At 46.5% G+C, this 22684-nt stretch overlaps 1 protein-coding gene across 1 annotated transcript; it reads left to right on the forward strand.

Annotated features, from left to right (window-relative positions):
• On the forward strand, positions 1-1417 carry LOC147975812 (uncharacterized). The gene has a single exon (XM_087519385.1). The coding sequence runs from the start codon at positions 407-409 to the stop codon at positions 1415-1417; it is 1011 nt and encodes a 336-aa protein (XP_087375511.1). The 5' UTR covers positions 1-406.
• The last annotated feature ends 21267 nt before the right edge of the window (positions 1418-22684 follow it).

Below are 22684 nucleotides of genomic sequence, written 5' to 3' on the forward strand. Positions count from 1 at the left end.
CCGGAGATGAGGGACAAGTGCTTCCGTTGCTTGGAGAAGGGACACTTCCGGGTCGACTGCATCAACGAGATCGTCTGCTTCCGCTGCGGGCTGCCCGGGCATGGCTCCAAGGACTGCAAGAGGCCCCGTAGCCCGTCTTCGGTGGATGAGCTGAGGCGCGACGCGGTGGCCAAGGTGGCTCACCGTGCCATCCCGGTGCCCCTCGCAGCGGCGCGCGGCGCGCCGCCGGTTGCTCCACCGCCCCTCCCCCCAGCAGCGCACGAGCCAGGATGCGCACCTGGTGTGGCCACCGCTGGCGCCGCCGCGGTTGCAGACTATCATCGATGCCGAGGAAGACCCCACAGAGATCTGCATCGTGCGTCGTTCACAGACGGTGGAAGATCTTGAGCGCCGCCTCCAGTTCGCCATGGTGGCGTACGTTGGTGGGGCGAGGCGTGAGATCCCTGCGGAGCGCATTCTTGAAGTTCTAGCTGGCAAGCTGGACATCCCGCCCGACCTGGTGTCCGTCCATCGCCATCGACCGGAAGACTTCTTGGTAGTTTTTGCTTCTGCGGAGTTGAGGAACAGAGTTTCTGCATGTCCGATAGTGGAGTTTGAAGGAGACAGGTTGTTTTTCCGGCCGTGGAACCGCCAGTCACAAGCAGTGCATGCCATGTTCGGGTTTAAGGTCTGGCTCGAGATTGAGGGCATCCCTCCCCACGCCTGGGACAGATCGGTGGTGGAAGAGTTGTTGGGTTCGTCTTGCAAAGTGGATTCGGTCGTGCCGGAAACCTGCTCTCGCGCGGACTTGTCCTCGTTCAAGCTGTTGGCGTGGACTGCTCACCCTCAGGGCATCCCCACGCTGCGGTGGCTCGCCGTGCCGGAGCCTGGAGAGGAGGCGCCTCCTGCGCTGCTGCAATACAAGACGTTGATTCATCTCGATGCCGTCAAGGATTTGCGCGAAGCGGGAGAGCCATGGTTTCTTGGCGGCTCGTCGGGCAGCGGGCAGAGTGGTCTTCCTGACTATGACGATTTTGGTGGCCTGGATCACCGCACCGTCCGGCCGCCGTGGAGATTTGGTGTGCGTGACAACCGTGCCGGCGATTTTGGCTTCGTCGCCGGTGGCTCCGGTGCCGGGGGCCGTGCTCCTAACGGCCGGGGCGCGTGGGCGGCGAGCGCTGATTGGAGGTTGCCACCAATGGGCCCTGCTGACCCTGTCATCCAGGGGGCCCCGCGCGTGACGATAAGGGATAGGATCACCAGAAGACCGTCAGCTTTTGACCACTTCGGCGGGACCCATGGAAGCATCTCGGGCCATCCCGAGGCATGTTTCAAATCCCTCGTGCAGCAACCTGGCGGTGCAAGTTGTCTCGGAGGCCGCGGTTTTGCAATCCCCTATCACAAGGCAGGAAAACTTGGCAATGACTGCAGTGACTGAAACTGTGCGGGTGGCGACAAGCGCGACAAGGGAGGACCCACCTGTCCCAGTTGCAATCGGGGCCACTGCAACACAGGTGGGGACAATTCTTAGGACTGCAGTGGAGAGGATAAACACGGCGACCGAGATGGCTTTGGTGATCGCGCTGCCTACTGGTGAGAGGGAATTGGAGGTTGAGTCGCCAATCAGCGACAAGGCAGAGGCGAAAGCCACGAGAAAAGAGACACCTGCCACAGCTACAGACAAATCTGTTGAGTCTGGGGGGATCGAGGTACCAATGATTGCCCCCATTATTGATTCGGCATGCATCAAGGAGGGCAGGGGGTGCGTGGGCGTCCAGCCACGTGCTGCTACATGCACGAAGGAGGCTCAAGGCGACCCGGTGGGAGTGCTGCTGGCACCGGATGTGGTGGGGCCGGGCGAGATTGGCTGTCCCAATGAGAGGTTGCTGCATGATTGCACGCATGCACCGACTGATGGGTTTCATGCAGACCACGACAAAGGACAGCACACGTCCCCCCCCATCGAGACTACTGTTGCTGAGGAGCAGTTTTCTGCGTCCGTGCAACAGGGGCAGGACAGGCAAGTTGCAATTGTGGCTACTGAGTTAAGCAGTGAGAGAGGAGGCACGACAGAGAACTTAAATGGTCAAGATGCAGTGGCATTCGACAGGCTGAAGACCTTTTGTGCCAACATAGTGAAGAAGCTCGCGCCGCCATTGCTGAAAGAGGTTCAGGCGTCGACACTCCGACCCGATGCTGAACCATTCACCCCGAAGCGCACGACTCGCGCAGCAAAGCGCATCGGCGCAGCTAGCACTGGTCCGGCCAAGCCTAAACCTGCAGAAAATGTGCTCCTAAAGACGCTGGGTCTGGTCCCGGAGGATATGGTGCCGGATGAGGAGGCAGTGCAAGAGCTCAGGTTGTTGTTCGACTCCCCGCTCAGAGAGCAGCATGTTCGGGTGATTGCTGCGCTATTTGGCAAGACCTTGCCGTCGGCTGCAGAGCTGGAAGGTAGAGAGGGCAGAGCAATCGCTGCGGTCTAAGCAGTGGACGCGTGGTGCCGGTGCTGGTGGTGGACTTACTTTAGATGGAATACAACCCCGAAATCCTTAGTTGGAACGTGCGTGGCCTAAACAATCCGGCGAAGAGAAAGGCGGTGAAGGACTTTGTTTCCACAGTGAAAGTTAACCTTGTGTGCTTCCAGGAGACTAAGTTAGATGTAATCGATCAATTTATGCTAATTGAGGACCTAGGCCGGTCTTTTGACGGCTTTGTGTATTTGCCGGCGGTGGAAACTCGTGGTGGGATTCTTCTGGCGTGGGATACCACCATCCTCTCGGTGGACAATGTGCAGTATGACACTAACTTTCTGATGGCTCTCGTGCATGCTAAGGATGGTTCCACTTGGTGGATCACTGCGGTGTATGCCCCTCAAGGTGACGGGCCTAAAACCCAGTTCTTGCTGGAGCTGGCCAATCGGCGATCACTTTGCCCTGGCCCGTGGCTCATTATGGGTGATTTTAACATGATATTGCACGTGTGTGAGAAGAACAATACCAATATCAACAGGGCGATGATGTCCAAGTTCAGGAGTTTCGTCGATGATCATGAACTAAAGGAGCTCTACATGCATGGCCGCATGTACACCTGGTCGAATGAGAGAGATTCACCGACTATGACTAAGATAGACAGAATTCTAGTGTCGGTTGATTGGGATCTGGGTCACCCGGACAAGCTGCTTCAAGCGCTTTCTTCGAGTGTCTCGGATCACGCGCCCTTGCATCTAACTACTAGCATGCATTTCTGCCCTAAGAAGAGATTCAGATTTGAACTCTACTGGACTAAGTTAGAGGGCTTTGATGATGCGATCAAAGATTCTTGGGTGTGCGACGAGACGATCGTTGATCCGTTTAAAAGATTGGATACCCTGTTTCGTAATGCGGCTGTTTACCTCCAAGCCTCGGGCCAGCGCCGTACTGGGAACATTAAGGTCTTGATGTCTGTTGCAAACTGGGTAATCTTCAGACTAGATCAGGTGCAGGAATTCAGGAGGTTAACCTTGGCCGAGCTATGGCTGCGAAGATCGCTCAAGCTAGCACTGCTGGGTTTAGCTTCGTTGGAAAGGACCATCGAGAGGCAACGATCTAGAATCAGGTGGCTGCGGGAAGGAGATGCCAACACAAAACTTTTTCAACTGGCAGCTAATGGCAGGCGCTCTAAGAACTTCATTCCATATATTGAGCATGAGTCGGTGATTGTAACGGATCACCAGAGGAAGGAACAGATCTTCTTCGATTCCTTCCAAAATTTGCTGGGTGTGGCACATCACAGGGAGCACTCTTTAGATATGGAAGCCCTTGATATGGAAGCTGCTGATCTCACACAACTAGAAGAGATTTTCACGGAGGAGGAAGTTTGGAAGGTCATTAAGGACATCCCCCCGGACCGTGCACCGGGACCTGACGGCTTTATTGGCGCATTTTACCAGAAGGCATGGGCGGTGATCAAGCCGGATATCATGGCGGCGATGCTCAAGCTTTATGTGGGAGATAGCAGGGGATTTGGCAAGCTCAACAAGGCACACATAGTGCTTATTCCCAAAAAGGCGGATGCCAAAACGGTTGGAGATTTTCGACCCATTAGTCTACCTCACAGCTTCTCCAAGCTATTCACCAAAGTGCTTGCTACTAGAGCACGAGCAAGGATGCGTGAGATTGTCAGCGTTAACCAGTCGGCGTTCATCAAAGGTCGATGCATCCATGATAACTACTTGTTAGTGCGGCAGGTGGCACGCAAAGTTCTCAAAAGCAAGGAGCATGGACTGTTTCTCAAGCTCGACATCTCTCGCGCGTTTGATTCGCTCTCCTGGCCTTTCCTCTTCGAAGTCATGAGAGCTAAAGGCTTTGGACCTCGCTGGCTACATTGGGTAGCCACAATTCTTGCCACATCCAGTACCAATGTTATAGTCAATGGCGTACCTGGACGCACCATCTATCATGCTCAGGGGCTGCGACAAGGAGACCCAATCTCCCCGCTTCTATTCGTGGTGGCCATGGATGCACTCTCGAAACTCTTTGTCAAAGCCTCTACGATGGAAGTCATTAGCAACTTGCGTGGAATAACACCTACCCAGAGGCTCTCTCTTTACGCGGATGACGTGGTCTTATTCATTAAGCCTTCGGTGCAGGATTTGACCTTTGTGCAGACTGCACTTGAGCTCTTTGGTGAAGCAGCTGGGCTGCGCATCAACTATAACAAAACCACGACTGTGCTTATCATAGGAACTGATGATGAAAGACAGCGTGTGATGAACCTGCTACACTGTGAGATGGGACACTTCCCATGCAAGTACCTGGGCATACAACTGGCGATCCAGAAACTGACTCGGGCCGATTGGCAACCGTTGCTCGACCAAACCAAAAAACTGCTACCAACTTGGCAACGCGGCCTCATGCAGAAACCCAGACGGCTCGTCTTAGTAAAGTCCGTACTCGCGGCGCGTCCGATTCATCAGCTCATGGTACTTAATGCTCCAGAATGGGTTTTCAAGGAAATTGATAAGTGCTTGAGATCGTTCTTCTGGGCCGGCAAAGAAAAATCTAACGGTGGCCAGTGTCTAGTTGCCTGGGACACGGTTTGCCGTCCCATGATCTTTGGGGGCCTTGGGGTCAAGAACATCAGGAAGCAAGCTCTAGCTTTGAGAGTTAGATGGGAATGGCTGAGGCGCGTCGATCACGAGAGACCATGGCAAGGTATTGGGATGATAAAAGACAATGAGGCCAGCTTAGTTTTCAACAGCATGATCAAAATAGTGGTGGGGAATGGTGAAAATGTCTACTTTTGGAAGGATAGATGGATTCATGGATTTACAATAAGTGAGATTGCTCCAATGATCAGTGCCATGGTTCGGACCCGAGAGAAGAACACGAGGACAGTGCAACAGGCTATTGTGGACAACGCGTGGATCCACGACGTTCAGGGCGACCTCTCCTTCATGGCCCATATGCAGGTGGCCAATCTCTGTCAAGCATTGGCCACAGTTCCGATCATTGCAACTATGCTGGATCAGTTCATTTGGCCGGCCGACGCTTCCGGCTGCTATACGGCCAAATCGGTCTACAACCGGTTATGCCTTGGGCTCCTAGATTCACCCACCGCAAGATGCATTTGGAAAAGTTGGCCCCCCTTACGCTACAAGATCTTTGCCTGGCTGATGGTGCAGTATAGGTTGTGGACAAGTGATAGACGCGCGCGTCATGGTCTCCAAGATGCGCCTTCTGCCTGCTTCACATGTCTTTAGGAGATCTTGATTGTGTGGATCACATTCTTGCCCATTGTGTCTATGCCAGAGAGGTCTGGCACCGATGCTTTGATGCTCTACAGGTTAATGTGCAGGTGCCAAACACGGATGAGAAGTTCACTGATTGGTGGCTGCGGCAAAGAGGAAGATTTTCGAGGAAGGTTCTTCATGGATTCGACTCCTTCATGTTAGCCACTGCTTGGGCGTTGTGGAAACAAAGAAACGCGAGGGTCTTAAATAGAATTCACCAACAAAAGACCCCACCAGAGTTAGTTTAGATGGTGTTAGCCGAGATCAAAGAATGGAAGCTTGCAGGCATTGGAGCTGGAGGATTAGATCCTTTCGTGAGAGAGTAGTCTAGCGATTTTTGATGTTGCGTGGGTGCCAACCTATAATGTTCGCATTGGTGGTTGGCTTTTTGTAATTATACTCTCTGCCTTCTATAAAAATATGGTACGCTTTTGGCGTACTCTCGAAAAAAATTTCTCGCTCTTGCACCACTGTTCTCCCACCACCCAGGGGCAGAGCCCTTCCTATGGATGGACCACCCCCAACAATTCTAGCGGGGGCTAGCAATGTAGAGCATATTCCATCCATTCCTAAATACAAGTTTCTTTTGAGCGACTCACGGGGCGACTCCCAGCCGCCATCACAGGGAGCCTCCTTTGTGCTTCTTCCCCTCGCTGATGCTGCCGGTGGTGGCGATGGGACGCCCCTTCCTCACGCCACTACCTCTTTGTTCAATCCTGGAGCGCCTCCCAGCCCCATACGCGATTGCGCATCCTGGTTGGCATCTGATCCGTGGTCCTCATGGCGACACTCCAGTGGATCGACCACTTCCTGTTGGTGGCGTGCTGGTGCTGGTGCCTCCTCAGCTGCTAGCTTTTGGTCTCAGTGGGCTCCCGTCGATGTGCCTCAGCCAGATCGGGTTGCCCCTACATGGCCGGCAAGTCCATCAGATCTGACAGCAGTTGCATCCAAATCGGTCTGGGATCTGTCCACTACAACTGGATCTTCGTGCCATGTAGGCCGTTGTCAAGGAGAGAAGCATGAACCGGGCGGCATTGCGGGATGTACCCGGAAGGCCTCTATGCGGGTCCTTGGGTTCTTTTTACTCTAAGATGGTGTTCCGCCGGTTGCCGGCCCTCACGGATCTAGCTGTTGACGAGTTCTGGAATGCTCCATCGGAGATCTTCATTAGATGCTTGACATCTGAAGGTTTCTGGATCGAATGGGATTCGGTCGTGTGCACCCCTATTTCAGCCCGAGTGGCTTCAGGAGGGTGTGACATGAAGCTTCGTTATCTGTTGTGATGCCCGTATAGTGAGGCTACAGTAATGCCACGTTAATGATGCCACATCACCACGGTTACAGTTGATAATCTCGTGTTAGTCCAAAACCGATTCAGATCCTAATTTGAATTTAAGTCAAATGATAAAGGATTTCAAATTTTAAAACTAAAATGTTCGGATTGTGCCAATTATTGCATAAATAATTAGGGTGGAGACCAAATTTTTATAAAGTATTTAATTGCTTGAAGTAAATAAAAAAGTAACAAAAACAAATAATTAAATGCCTTTTTTAGTTAATAAAATATTAAGCTAATTTAATTATTAGCCCAAAACTATTAGGGCACTGGCATATATTTATTAAAACTAAATTAGGAACTAATTTTGTATTTCATTTAAACTATAAAAGGGTGAAACTATGAGAAAACAGAAACAAGAAAATAAATAAAAAGAAATAAAAATAGAACTAACAATAAGAAAGGACAAACCCCCTCCCCTTGGTCCGTTTGGCCCATCTGGCCAATAGCCAGCTGGCCCATTTCCCCTGGCCTATATGGCCTACCCCACCACCTAACCCTAATCCCCTCCCTCACAACCCCCTCGATCCAGTCGCCTTCCCACTCCTCCCACTCACGCCCCCACTCCTCCTCTTCCCCGATCCAATCGGGATCGGGCTTGAACGTCGTCGCCGCCTGGAGCCACATCGCCGGAGCCCCGCACCACCCCGACCCCGCCGCCTCGTCCCCACCGTCGCTCGCTGCCGTCCCCGTCTTCCTCCTCGAGTCCTGCTGCCCTTTCCACACAACCGCCGATGAGACCCCCGCCTCTCCTCTCCCCCTGCCCGCCTCTGCTCCTCGCGTAGTCGTGCATGCGCGCGCCCGCATGGCCACAGTCGCGCCCGCTCACCTGTGCCGCATCACCACTGCGGCACATGCCCGCTCCGTTCGCTCGTCCTACGCGCGCGCTCGCGCCGTGCTCCTCTGCACCCGGCCGCTCGTCGCCCTCGCTTCCCCCGCGCGCCCGTCGCCTACTCCGGCGCCCACCGCGCCCTCTCCCTTCCCCGGTGACCACCGCGTCCCCTCGCCGATGCCTGCACCCGCAACAACTCATCGCGCCCCGCGCCGCTACATGCCGCGCACGGCATCGCGCCCGCGAGCCCCCTGGCCGCACTTGCCGGCTCATGGCCTCGGGCGCTACTGCCCGCGCCCCTGCCGCCACGTCCGCCTGGCCTGCAGCCGCCACCTGCTGTTACTGCCCACTGCTACTCCGGCAGCTCCCCCCAGCCCTGCTCGGGTCGCCGACCACGCGGCCCCTGGCTGCCAGCGATCGCGCCGGCGAGCCCGTGCTCCGCTCCGCTCCACCCCCATTGACCCGCGCCCGTAGCGCCCGCCCGCTAAGGCCATAGGGGCCTATGACAGCTGGGTCCCACCCCCATGTGCCAATGACTGGTGGGCCTAGCACCAGAACATTTTTACAAAAAAAGGATTAATAAAAAATATATATAAGTAAATAATAATTAAAATAATTAAAATATTAATTAATTAAAGAATTAATTAACTTAATTAATCCTGATTAGATTAGCCTAATTAATTAACTAACCTAACTAATCTATTAATTAAACTAATTAATTTTATTAATTAGTTAACAGGGTATGACATGCGGGACCCACACGCCAGTTTGACCGGTCAACGGTCACAGTTGACTGCTGACGTCATGATGACATCAGCAAACACTATTCTGGATAATGTTGATTTAAAATAATTAAATAAATCCTAAAAATGATTTAAATCTTTAGAAAATCATAGAAAATAATCCGTAACTCGGATGGAAAACTTTGTACATGAAAGTTGCTCAGAACGACGAGACGAATCCGAATACGCAGTCGGTTCGTCCGCCACACGTCCTTAGCATAGCGAACATGCAACAATCCCCCTCCATTTCATTTGTCCGAAAATGCCAAACATCGGGAACACTTTCCCGGATGTTTCCCCCCTTCGCCGATAGCACCTAGTACTGCGTTAGGTCACCCCTAGCACTGTGTATTGCCTTGTTATGTTTTGTGATGCTGTGTTTGCTCCGTATTGACTGTTTCTTCCCCCTCTTATTCTCCGGTAGACTACAAGACTGACGCCGCTGCTGCCCCGACCGACTACGTTATTGACGACCCCTTCTTGCTAGAGCAACCAGGCAAGCCCCCTGCCCTTGATCACCAGATATCACCTATTCTTCTCTCTACTGCTTGCATTAGAGTAGTGTAGCATGTTATTGCTTTCCGTTAATCCTATTCTGATGCATAGTCTGTCCTTGCTACTATTGTGGATACCTTACCTGCAATCCTAAATGATTAGTATAAGATGCTAGTTTATCATCAGTGGCCCTACATTCTTGTCTGTCTGCCATGCTATACTATTGGGTCGTGATCACTCGGGAGGTGATCACGGGTATATACATACATGCATACTATACAGGTGGTGACTAAAGTCGGGTCGGCTCGTAGAGTACCCGCATGTGATTCCGATGTGGGGGATGAAGGGGTAGGTGGTTCCATCCAGGTAGTGGTGGGCCTGGGTTCCCGACGCCCCCCGACTGTTACTTTGTGGCGGAGCGACAGGGCAGGTGGAGACCACCTAGGTGAGAGGTGGGCCTGGCTCTGGTCGGCGTCCGTGGTTACTTCAAAATAACATGCTTAACGAGATCCGGGTATTTGATCTGAGTCTGGCCACTGGCCTATATGCACTAACCAACTACGCGGGAACAATTATGGGCACTCGACGTCGTGGTATCAGCCGAAGCCTTCTTGACGTCAGCGACTGAGCGGCGCGTGCCAGGTTGGACCGCGTAACGCAACTTCCTTTGTAATGGAGGTTGCTAGGTCTGCTCACTGGCCGCGTACGCAACGTGCAGGTGTGCAATGGGCGATGGGCCCAGACCCCTGCACGCATATGGTTTAGACCGGCGTGCTGACCTCTTTGTTGTGCCTAGGTAGGGCTGCGACGTGTTGATCTTCCAAGGCCGGGCATGACCCAGGAAAGTGTGTCCAGCCAAAGGGGATCGAGCGTGTTGGGAAATGTGGTGCACCCCTGCAGGGAAGTTTATCTATTCGAATAGCCGTGTCCCTCGGTAAAAGGATGATCCGGAGTTGTACCTTGACCTTATGACAACTAGAACCAGATACTTAATAAAACACACCCTTCCAAGTGCTAGATACAACCCGGTGATCGCTCTCTCACAGGGCGACGAGGAGAGGATCACCGGGTAGGATTATGCTATGCGATGATACTTGGTGAACTTACCATCTACTCTCTTCTACATGCTGCAAGATGGAGGCTGCCAGAAGCATAGTCTTCGACAGGACTAGCTATCCCCCTCTTATTCTGGCATTCTGCAGTTCAGTCCACATATACTACCCCTTTCATTTGATACCAATGCATATGTATTGTAGCTCCTTGCTTGCGAGTACTTTGGATGAGTACTCATGGCTGCTTTCCTACTTATTTTTCCCCTTTTCCTAGTTACTGCGATCATATGATGGAGTCTAGGAGCCAGAGGATCCCGAGGATGATTCTACCTGGAGTTCGACTTCGAGGAGTAGTTAGGAGGTCCCAGGCAAGAGGCCTTGCCTTTTCGATCGTTGCTATTTTTTTGCCAGCCTTCTTAAGGCAACTTGTTTAACTTATGTCTGTACTCAGATATTGTTGCTTCCACTGACTCTTGTATAATCGAGCTACGTATTCGAGCCCTCGAGGCCCCTGGCTTATAATATAAAGCTTGTATTATTTTAATTTGTGTCTAGAGTTGTGTTATGATATCTTCCCGTGAGTCCTTGATCTTGATTGTACACATTTGCATGTATAATTAGTGTACGGTCAAATCAGGGGCGTCACAAGTCGGTATCAGAGCCGACTGCCTGTAGGAATCCCCCTTCCAAACTCCTTGGCCGAAGTCAAGTCTAGTCATTGAGAAACTTTTACTAACATGGCTGTGTTGCTTACGGGTCCACATCGCCATTGGATGGTATTAGGATCTTTTATTTCTCGTCTATACTCTCGGACTCTGATCTCTCTTCTATTTGGCTTAAATGATTTTGCTAACTCTAACTTTAGGATCTCGTAAATACTTCCTCCGGGAGAGCCGCTCATTCCCGACGATGGCTTGAATCACCAGAAGATTCTAACAATACTCTCTGATGTTCTCCCAAGACTTTGTACCTTTGCTTTTGCAATTAACTTCCACCAATATATCCTTATGGATAACTTCTTACACTATCATTCATACATTCGATCCCAGTTGCTCTTGTTAGTATGAGATACCCCAGAATTCTCTCTATTGTTTCAAGAATACTTTGTGCCTGCTGCCATGTAGTTCTTTGCCACATGAATACCCTTATGGATAGTTCCTCGCACTTACCGAGTATCCACTCATCCCCAGTTGATTCATGTATGTCACCAATCTTCGAAATACCAATCGATCTTCCAAAAATCCTCAGCAGCCTATTGCTCTTGAAATTCTTGCTTGCTTACATTATGGTTAATCCCATAAGTCTAGTAATCTTATTGGCATCCCTTGTCATTATCATTTGGAGTCCTTTGATGCAATATGTTGCGAATGCTCGCAATCCTCAACCAAATCCTAGAATTCATCCTTCCGGCTTAGACACCATTTTAAACATGGGCTGGATCTCGACCAATCAAATTTCCATCGATTGTACCCCTAAGTCGGCTCAACTTATCCCTCCTTAATCAGAGCGTTTGCTTCTGATCCCTTGAATTTGAAATCATAATTCCTTTACATGTGAGCTTTGAATTAGTCAGTTGCTTTTATAATCCAATGCCTTCACATTGTTTCTTCCTCTGGTTGTGTGTCGATACTCACATCAGCTCCGCTATGGACCGTCGGATCCTTTGTTGAAATATCATCCGATAGTGTCCTTTGTATACAAAAACCTCGAGAAGTTCTTTCCCTGATACATAATGCCTTCGATAAATTGTATCCTCTCCTTTTTTCACCCATGCTCTACTATCGAGCTTGTGTTATTTACTATTGAAGCTTGTGGTATATGTTCCCAAGATGCCCCTAAGGGTTGAACCTATGCCTTCCCAGATCCGGGCAAACCCGAGAGCTATCATGAGTCATACTCTTCTGGTGTTTTGCCTGATAAACTTTAAACATTACAACTTCTTCGAAAATGAGAAGTGAATGAAAGGTTATGCATTGGAGAAGTGGGAGTCGACCTTGAACTTTGTGTTCATGCCCATGGACACGATGTAGATCCTATCATAGAAGGTTCTTGTAATAATAACTATTCCCTTGATATGATATCATCTGCTATATGTGTATTGATCCTTTGCAATCGTGGTTCTGACCAAATTTCTCCATGATTCCATTTCTCAAACAAATTAAAGCACTTGTCTTTTGTTGATCGATACATCTCCACAACCTCTATTTTGATCTTCCTCGAGTATTACCCTCTGGTATCTCGAGAACTGTGTTGCATCCTGCGAGTCTTCATCTAGTATTGCTTCTCACCGATTTCAGATTTCCCCCGGGTTCTGAGTTATTAGTCACCCGGGAACACCGATAAGTGAATCGATTCTGCACTCCGATTCAATAACTCTAAGTAATTCTCGTTGCTTACGACTTTAATAATCCTTCAAGTCATTCCTAGTCTTATTGGCTATATCATTATCGTGCAAACTTTTAACTGTGGTACCTGGTCCTTCTTCCCGTAGCACAAATTTCGACGGTGAGCTAATCTTACGTCGATCTTCCTCGTCATATCATTTCTCCTTAAATAACAAACTTGATTTTGAGTTTGTGTTGTACCCATGGTTCCAATAACCTTTCGCTTCATCATTCCTTTGACTTGATGTCATCGCCGATCGATTACATCTTCATGGAATATCACGACAAATGTGTCGTGATCATCATCAGCATTCTGAGCTCTTCTAGGATATCAATTTAATTCATAATGAGAAATACCATCCTTGCCCTCGATGATTTGTGTTATCATCGACCACTTTACTTCCTTTCGTTCAACACAAACTTGTTTGTCTTTTGTGTTATACCTTGAGTTCCTTGCTATCCAGTATCTGTTCTTCTTTACATTGGAGTATTACCATCTTTTATGTCAAGAGGGTCGTGAGAATTGCTCCGCCTCTTAAAAATTTCTTGGTATAATGATACTTCTCACCATCACCACTCTTTCTTGGTTCCCGAACGGTGTTGTTTGGGTTCTGTACTTCTAGCAACCCCATTGCTTTGAAGCTAATGGCTGACCGTTCATTCTTAGACTATTGTGAAGGAAATATGCCCTAGAGGCAATAATAAAGTTATTATTTATTTCCTCGTATCATGATAAATGTTTATTATTCATGCTAGAATTGTATTAACCGGAAACATAATACTGAAGGAAATATGCCCTAGAGGCAATAACAAAGTTGTTATTTATATTTCCTTATACCATGATAAATGTTTATTATTCATGCTAGAATTGTATTAACTGGAAACTTAGTACATGTGTGAATACATAGACAAACAGAGTGTCACTAGTATGCCTCTACTTGACTAGCTCATTGATCAAAGATGGTTATGTTTCCTAGCCATAGACAAGGAGTTGTCGTTTGATTAACGGGATCACATCATTAGGAGAATGATGTGATTGACTTGACCCATTCCGTTAGCTTAGCACTTGATCGTTTAGTATGTTGCTATTGCTTTCTTCATGACTTATACATGTTCCTATGACTATGAGATTATGCAACTCCCATTTACCGGAGGAACACTTTGTGTGCTACCAAACGTCACAACGTAACTGGGTGATTATAAAGGTGCTCTACAGGTGTCTCCAAAGGTACTTGTTGAGTTGGCGTATTTCGAGATTAGGATTTGTTACTCCGATTGTCGGAGAGGTATCTCTGGGCCCACTCGGTAATGCACATCACTATAAGCCTTGCAAGCATTATAACTAATGAGTTAGTTATGGGATGATGTATTACGGAACGAGTAAAGAGACTTGCCGGTAACGAGATTGAACTAGGTATTGAGATACCGACGATCGAATCTCGGGCAAGTAACATACCGATGACAAAGGGAACAATGTATGTTGTTATGCGGTTTGACTGATAAATATCTTCGTAGAATATGTAGGAGCCAATATGAGCATCCAGGTTCCACTATTGGTTTTTGACCGGAGGTGTGTCTCGGTCATGTCTACATAGTTCTCGAACCCGTAGGGTCCGCACGCTTAAAGTTCGATGACGGTTATATTATGAGTTTATGGTTTTTGATGTACCGAAGGTAGTTCAGAGTCCCGGATGTGATCATGGACATGACGAGGAGTCTCGAAATGGTCGAGACGTAAAGATCGATATATTGGACGACTATATTTGGATACCGGAATGGTTCCAGGTGAGATCGGGATAATACCGAAGCACCGGGAGGTTATCGGAACCCCGTGGGAGGTATATGGGCCTTAATGGGCTTTAGTGGAAAGGAGGGGAAAGGAGCAAGGGAGGGGGCGCCCCCCAAGCCCAATCCGAATTGGGAGGGGGCCCGGCCCCCCCTTTCCTTCCTCTTCCTTCCCTCTCCCTCTCCAAATAGGAAAAGGAGGAGTCCTACTCCCGGTGGGAGTAGGACTCCCCCCTTGGGCACGCCTCCTCCCCTTGGCCGGCCCTCTCCTCCCCTCCTTTATATACCGAGGAGAGGGGCACCCCATAGACACAACAATTGATCTCTTGGATCTTTTAGCCGTGTGCGGTGCCCCTCTCCACCATAGTCCACCTCGATAATATCGTAGCGGAGCTTAGGCGAAGCCCTGCGACGGTAGAACATCAACATCGTCACCATGCCGTCGTGCTAATGGAACTCTCCCTCAAAGCTCAGATGGATCGGAGTTCGAGGGATGTCATCGAGTTGAACGTGTGCAGAACTCGGAGGTGCCGTGCGTTCGGTACTTGATCGGTCGGATCGTGAATACATACGACTACATCAACCGCATTGTGCTAATGCTTCGCTTTCGGTCTACGAGGGTACATGGACACACTCTCCCCTCTCGTTGCTATGCATCACCATGATCTTGCGTGTGCGTAGGAATTTTTTTGAAATTACTACGTTCCCCAACAGTGGCATCCGAGCCAGGTTTATGCGTAGATGTTATATGCACGAGTAGAACACAAGTGAGTTGTGGGCGATACAAGTCATATTGCTTACCAGCATGTCATACTTTGGTTCAGCGGTATTGTTGGATGAAGCGGCCCAGACCGACATTACGCGTACGCTTACGCGAGACTGGTTCTACCGACGTGCTTTGCACACAGGTGGCTGGTGGGTGTCAGTTTCTCCAACTTTAGTTGAACCGAGTGTGGCTACGCCCGGTCCTTGAGAAGGTTAAAACAGCACTAACTTGATGAACTATCGTTGTGGTTTTGATGCGTAGGTAAGAACGGTTCTTGCTCAAGCCCATAGCAGCCACGTAAAACTTGCAACAACAAAGTAGAGGACATCTAACTTGTTTTTTCATGGCATGTTGTGATGTGATATGGTCAAGACATGATGCTATATTTTGTTGTATGAGATGATCATGTTTTTTTGAAGTTATCGGCAACTAGCAGAAGCCTTATGGTTGTCTCTTTATTGCATAAGATGCAAGTGCCAAATAATTGCTTTACTTTATCGCTATGCGATAGCAATAGTTGCAAGAGCAATAGTTGGCGAGACGACCATGTGACGACACATTGATATAGATCAAGATGATGGAGATCATGGTGTCATGCCGGTGACGATGGAGATCATGACGATGCTTTGGAGATGGAGATCAAAGGCACAAGATGATGATGGCCATATCATGTCACATATTTTGATTGCATGTGATGTTTATCTTTTATAGATCTTATTTTGCTTAGTTCGACGGTAGCTTTATAAGATGATCTCTCACTAAATTTCAAGATAAAAGTGTTCTCCCTAAGTATGCACCGTTGCCAAAGTTCGTCGTGCCGAGACACCACGTGATGATCGGGTGTGATAAGCTCTACATTCATCTACAACAGGTGCAAGCCAGTTTTGCACACGCAGAATACTCGGGTTAAACTTGACGAGCCTAGCATATGCAGATATGGCCTCGGAACACTGAGGCCGAAAGGTCGAGCGTGAATCATATAGTAGATATGATCAACATAGTGATGTTCACCATTGAAAACTACTCCATCTCGCGTGATGATCGGACATGGTTTAGTTGATTTGGATCACGTGATCACTTAGATGATTAGAGGGATGTCTATCTAAGTGGGAGTTCTTAAGTAATATGATTAATTGAACTTAAATTTATCATGAACTTAGTCCTGATAGTATTTGCATATCTATGTTGTAGATCAATAGCTCCCACATAGCTTCCCCGTTTATTTTGATATGTTCCTAGAGAAAAATAAATTGAAAGATGTTAGTAGCAATGATGCGGATTGGATTCGTGATTTGAGGATTACCCTCATTGCTGCATAGAAGAATTATGTCCTTGATGCACCGCTAGGTGACAGACCTATTGCAGGAGCATATGCAGACGTTATGAACGTTTGGCAAAGCTCGGTATGATGACTACTTGGTAGTTTAGTGCACCATGCTTTACGGCTTAGAACCGGGACTTCAACAATGTTTTGAATGCCACAGAGCATATAAGATGTTCCAAGAGTTTAAATTAGTATTTCATACTCATACCCGTGTCGAGAGGTAGTAGACCTTTGACAGTACTTTGCCTACAAAGATGGAGGAGAATAGCTCAACCAGTGAGCATGTGCTCAGATTGTCTGGGTACTGCAATTGCTTGAATCAAGTAGGAGTTAATCTTCCAGATAAGATAGTAATTGACAAAGTTCTCTAGTCACTATCACCAAGTTACTAGAATTTAGTGATGAACTATAATATGCAAGGGATAACGGAAACGATTCCCAAGCTCTTCGTGATGCAAAAATCGACGAAGGTTGAAATCAAGAAAAGCATAAAGTGTTGATGGTTGACAAGACCACTAGTTTCAAGAAAAGGGCAAAGGGAAGAAGGGGAACTTCAAGAAGAACGGCAAGCAAGTTGCTGCTCAAGTGAAGAAGCCCAAGTGTAGACCTAAGCCTGAGACTAAGTGCTTCTACTGCAAAGGGGCTGGTCACTGGAAGCAGAACTGCCCCAAGTATTTGGCGGATAAGAAGGATGGCAAAGTGAACAAAGGTATATTTGATATATATGTTATTGATGTGTACTTTACTAGTGTTTATGGCAACCCCTCAGTATTTGATACTAGTTCAGTTGCTAAGATTAGTAACTTGAAACGGGAGTTACAGAATGAACAAAGACTAGTTAAGGGTGAAGTGATGTGTGTTGGAAGTGGTTCCAAAATTTATATGATCATCATCGCACACTCCCTATACTTTCGGGATTAGTGTTGAACCTAAATAAATGTTATTTGGTGTTTGCGTTAAGCATGAATACGATTTGATCATGTTTATTGCAATACAGTTATTCATTTAAAGTCAGAGAATAATTGTTGTTCTGTCTGCATGAATAAAACCTTCAATGGTCGTACACCCAAGGTGAATGGTTTATTGAATCTCGATCGTAGTGATACACATATTCATAATATTGAAACCAAAAGATGCAAAGTTAATAATGGTAGTGCAACTTATTTGTGGCACTGCCGTTTAGGTCATATTGGTATAAAGCGCATGAAGAAAATCCATGCTAATGGGCTTTTGGAATCACTTGATTATGAATCAGTTGATGCTTGCGAACCATGCCTCATAGGCAAGATGACTAAGACTCCATTCTCCGGAACAATGGAGCGAGCAACTGACTTATTGGAAATAATACATACTGATGTATGCGGTCTGATGAGTGTTGAGACTCGCGGCAGGTATCGTTATTTTCTGACCTCCACAGATGATTTGAGTAAGATATGGGTATATCTACTTGATGAAACATAAGTCTGAAACATTTGAAAAGTACAAAGAATTTTAGAGTGAAGTGGAAAATCATTGTAACAAGAAAATAAAGTTTCTATGATCTGATCGTGGAGGAGAATATTTGAGTTACGAGTTTGGTCCACATTTGAAACAATGTGAAATAGTTTCGCAACTCATGCCACATGGAACACCACAGCATAATGGTGTGTCCGAACGTCGTAATCTCACTTTACTAGATATGGTGCGATCTATGACGTCTCTTACTGATTTACCGCTATCATTTTGGGGTTATGCATTAGAGACAGCTGCATTCACGTTAAATAGGGCACCATCTAAATCCGTTGAGATGACACCGTATGAACTATGGTTTGGCTAGAAACCTAAGCTGTCGTTTCTTAAAGTTTGGGGCTGCGATGCTTATGTGAAAAAGCTTCAACCTGATAAGCTCGAATCCAAATCGGAGAAATGTGTCTTCATAGGATACCCAAAGGAAACTATTGGGTACACCTTCTATCACAGATCCGAAGGCAAGACATTCATTGCTAAGAATGGATCCTTTCTAGAGAAGAAGTTTCTCTCAAAAGAAGTGAGTGGGAGGAAAGTAGAACTTGATGAGGTAACTGTACCTGCTCCCTTATTGGAAAGTAGTTCGTCACAGAAACCGGTTCCTGTGACACCTACACCAATGAGTGAGGAAGCTAATGATGATGATCATGGAACTTCAGGTCAAGTTACTACCGAACCTCGTAGGTCAACCAAAGTAAGATCCGCACCAGAGTTGTACCGTAATCCTGTTCTAGAGGTCATGTTGCTAGACCATGACGAACCTACAAACTATGAGGAAGCGATGATGAGCCCAGATTCCGCAAAATGGCTTGAGGCCATGAAATCTGAGATGGGATCCATGTATGAGAACAAAGTGTGGGCTTCGGTTGACTTGCCCGATTATCGGCAAGCCATCGAGAATAAATGGATCTTCAAGAAGAAGATAGACGCTGATGGTAATGTTACTGTCTACAAAGCTCGACTTGTTGCGAAAGGTTTTTGACAAGTTCAAGGAGTTAACTACGATAAGACCTTCTCACCCGTAGCGATGCTTAAGTCCGTCCGAATCATGTTAGCTATTGCCGCATTTTATGATTATGAAATTTGGCAAATGGATGTAAAGACTGCATTCCTGAATGGATTTCTGGAAGAAGAGTTGTATATGATGCAACCTAAAGGTTTTGTCGATCCTAAAGGTGCTAACAAAGTGAGCAAGCTCCAGCGATCCATCTATGGACTGGTGCAAGCATCTCGGAGTTGGAATATATGCTTTGATAAAGTGATCAAAGCATATGGTTTTATACAGTCTTGTGGCGAAGCCTATATTTACAAGAAAGTGAGTGGGAGCACTACAACATTTCTGATAAGAATGTGTGAATGACATATTGTTGATCGGAAATAATGTAGATTTTTTTGGAAAGCATAAAGGAGTGTTTGAGAAAGGTTTTTCAAAGAAAGACCTCGATGAAGCTGCTTACACATTGAGCATCAATATCTATAGAGATAGATCAAGACGCTTGATAAGTTTTTTCAATAAGTACACACCTTGACAAGATTTTGAAGTAGTTCAAAATGGAACAGTCAAAGAAGGAGTTCTTGCCTGTGTTGCAAGGTGTAAAGTTGAGTAAAGACTCAAAACCCGACCACGACAGAAAATAGAAAGAGAATGAAAAGTCATTCCCTATGCCTCAGTCATAGGTTCTATAAAGTATGTCATGCTATGTATCAGACCTATTGTATACCATTCCCTGAGTTTGGCAAAGGAGTACGATAGTGATCTAGGAGTAGATCACTGGAAAACGGTCAAAATTATCCTTAGAGGACTAAGGAAATATTTCTCGGTTATGGAGGTGATAAAAGAGTTCGTCGTAAAGAGTTACGTCGATACAAGCTTTTGACATCGATCTAGATGAGTCTAAGTCTCGATCTAGATACATATTGAAAGTGGGAGCAATTAGCTAGAGTAGCTCTGTGCAAAGCATTGTAGACATAGAAAGTTTGCAAAATACATACGGCTCTGAATGTGGTAGACCCGTTGACTAAATTTCTCACTCTTTAGGTGTAAATCACATAGTGATGTGAACTAGGTTATTGACTCTAGTAAACCCTTTGGGTGTTAGTCGCATGGAGATGTGAACTAATCACATAAAGATGTGAACTATTGATGTTAAATCACATGACGATGTGAACTAGATTATTGACTCTAGTGCAAGTGGGAGACTAAAGGAAATATGCCCTAGAGGCAATAATAAAGTTGTTATTTATATTTCCTTATATCATGATAAATGTTTATTATTCATGCTAGAATTGTATTAACCGGAAACTTAGTACATGTGTGAATACATACACAAACAGAGTGTCACTAGTATGCCTCTACTTGACTAGCTCGTTGATCAAAGATGGTTATGTTTCCTAGCCATAGACAAAGAGTTGCCGTTTGATTAATTCAGGAGTCTTTTTCAGTTTGATTCTTTTCACCCATCCGGAGTAATTCAGGAGTCTTTTTCAGTTTGATTCTCCGGATCCCATCATCTCAGAATTATTCATTCTCAGCTTTCAGCTCTCGTTATCTAAATCTTACCGGTGCATCCTTCAAGTGTTCTCTAATCAGCTCGGGATCTCTTCGTTCACTTGCATCTATACTCTCTCAAGAATCTTCATTTATTTGCTAATCCTTCCCGGTGTTTCTTCATCTTTTATTCGTTCATTTTCAATTCTTACGGTGGTTCGTTCAAGAGTTCTCTACCTTGGTTATCATATCAATTCATTCGTTCTTTCCAATCCTACCAGTGGATCATTGAAGACTTTCTCAAGTTTGCGCTATATCTATCTTAATCCTTTCCATTGAGAATAAGTAGTATGCCAAATTCATTGCTTGGCATCAATTTAGATTGATGAATGATAAGCATAATGTAATTCTTATTCTTGTTTCATCGAGTAAATTCAATTTCTGCTTTCCGGAGTGATTCACCATATCACATTCTCGGTTCAAGATGCTTTATCTTTTCTTTTTCAGGAGTTCTTACTTCTCTCAATTTTCTCGTCTTGAAGATCCATTTAATCATTACAAGTCTTCACCTTGTGTTTTCAACTTCTCTTTCTTCTTATCATCATTTTGTTTCCGGAGTTCTTCATGGAGGCTCAACATGGTGGTTCATCAAGGATTTAATTCCTTCTCGAAGTGTTCAGCAAGATTCTTTTCAGAGGATCTCAATTCTTCTTCTTCTTCTTCTTCCAATCCGGAGTGAAATTGTTCTCCCTTATCTTTTGAGGTGGTAGTATATCATTCTTCATTCACAAGAATGAGATAATTAAACCCATCAATCTCTTCATTGGAGTTATCTTGGGTTATATTTCATCTAAAGCTTTCCCTAAGGATTGTTGCTATTTATGGTGCTTATAAATGACCCAAGTTCTTCTTTTATCCTTCCGGTGAATAAGTTTATCGTCTCCTTCTTGATATCAAGTCAATCTATTGTTCCGTTAGTGGCAGAATTTCACCTCATAGTTTTGAGAAGTTTTTCATAAGCCCACTACCAGCTTACTCTTTTCGTTGTTGGTTTTCCAACTACTCCGTTCGACCCTTCTCCTAAGGATGCCTTTTCAAGCTCAATTGTGGCAGAAGTTGGCATTTTCTTCTCCATTCTTTTATTTCAATTATCTATCTTCTATTTCTTCTGTTCGGAGGCATTGTGATGTTGCTCTCTTCAACCCATCTTCTTGTTTTGTCAGGATCGTGTTCTTTTCGTGCTTATCCATTTAACAGGAGTGTCGTGCCCTCTTTTCAAGTTCTATCATCTTATCAAGTTTTACCTCCCTTCTCAACCGGAGTGCTGTCTGAGATCTTTCTTACCCCTTGTCCGATTCTTTCAATAGTTACGGAGGCAGTGTGTTGTGATTTCATCAAGTATCTTCTCATCTTATCAAGTTCTTATTCAATTCCTTTTCTTTTCAATAGGAGTGCTGCCCAAATTTGTTCTTCCTTGTTCCTCTTTTCCAACGGAGTGTTTTCAACTTCGTCCATCTTCGTTGTTTTCTTCTTTAAAGTTGTTCAACCTTTCAAGGTTCATTGGTTTCATTCGTTTGTCAAAGAAGCAACTTAGTTTTACCTTTTCTTTTCCTCTTCCGTTTTCCCTCCGGTGCCATTCTAGATCTCGGGACGAGATCCTCTCGTAGTGGTGGGGTGTTGTAACGCCCCGAGGCCGATGTGCCAGGTGTCTTCCAGTTATTCGCTGTCGTTGCCATGTCTTTTGCTTGCGTGTTGCATCTTGTAATGTCATCATGTGCATTGCATCATCATGTTTTAAAAACTTGCATCTGTCCCGGTCTCCTCGTTCCTTCTGTTGTCCGTTCTGAGCCCAGACACACTTGCCCGCGCCCGCGACATGTCCGAAATATTATTTTATAAGTGCCCAGAAAATGTTCTCTGAATGGGAATAAAGTTGGCGTGTGGTCTTATTATAGTGTATATAGACCTCCTGTCAAGTTTCATCGCATTCAGATTCTGTTTGACACCCCAACATATAACTATGGCGGCAATAGTAGCCAGTCTATCGTCGGACGTTTTCGGTCTCCGGAAACAGTCGCCGGGCCTCTCTCTCTTCTCTTCTCTCAGCCTGAGGCCTTCTGCACAGTCCTCTACCTACCGCCAGGCCCAACCTAACCTCTCTCATCAGCCCGCAGCCCTCCTCGCG

The sequence above is a fragment of the Triticum urartu genome, chromosome 4A (genome assembly GCF_056163025.1).
Source record: "Triticum urartu cultivar PI428250 chromosome 4A, HENAU_Tu73, whole genome shotgun sequence".
NCBI lineage: Eukaryota > Viridiplantae > Streptophyta > Magnoliopsida > Poales > Poaceae > Triticum > Triticum urartu.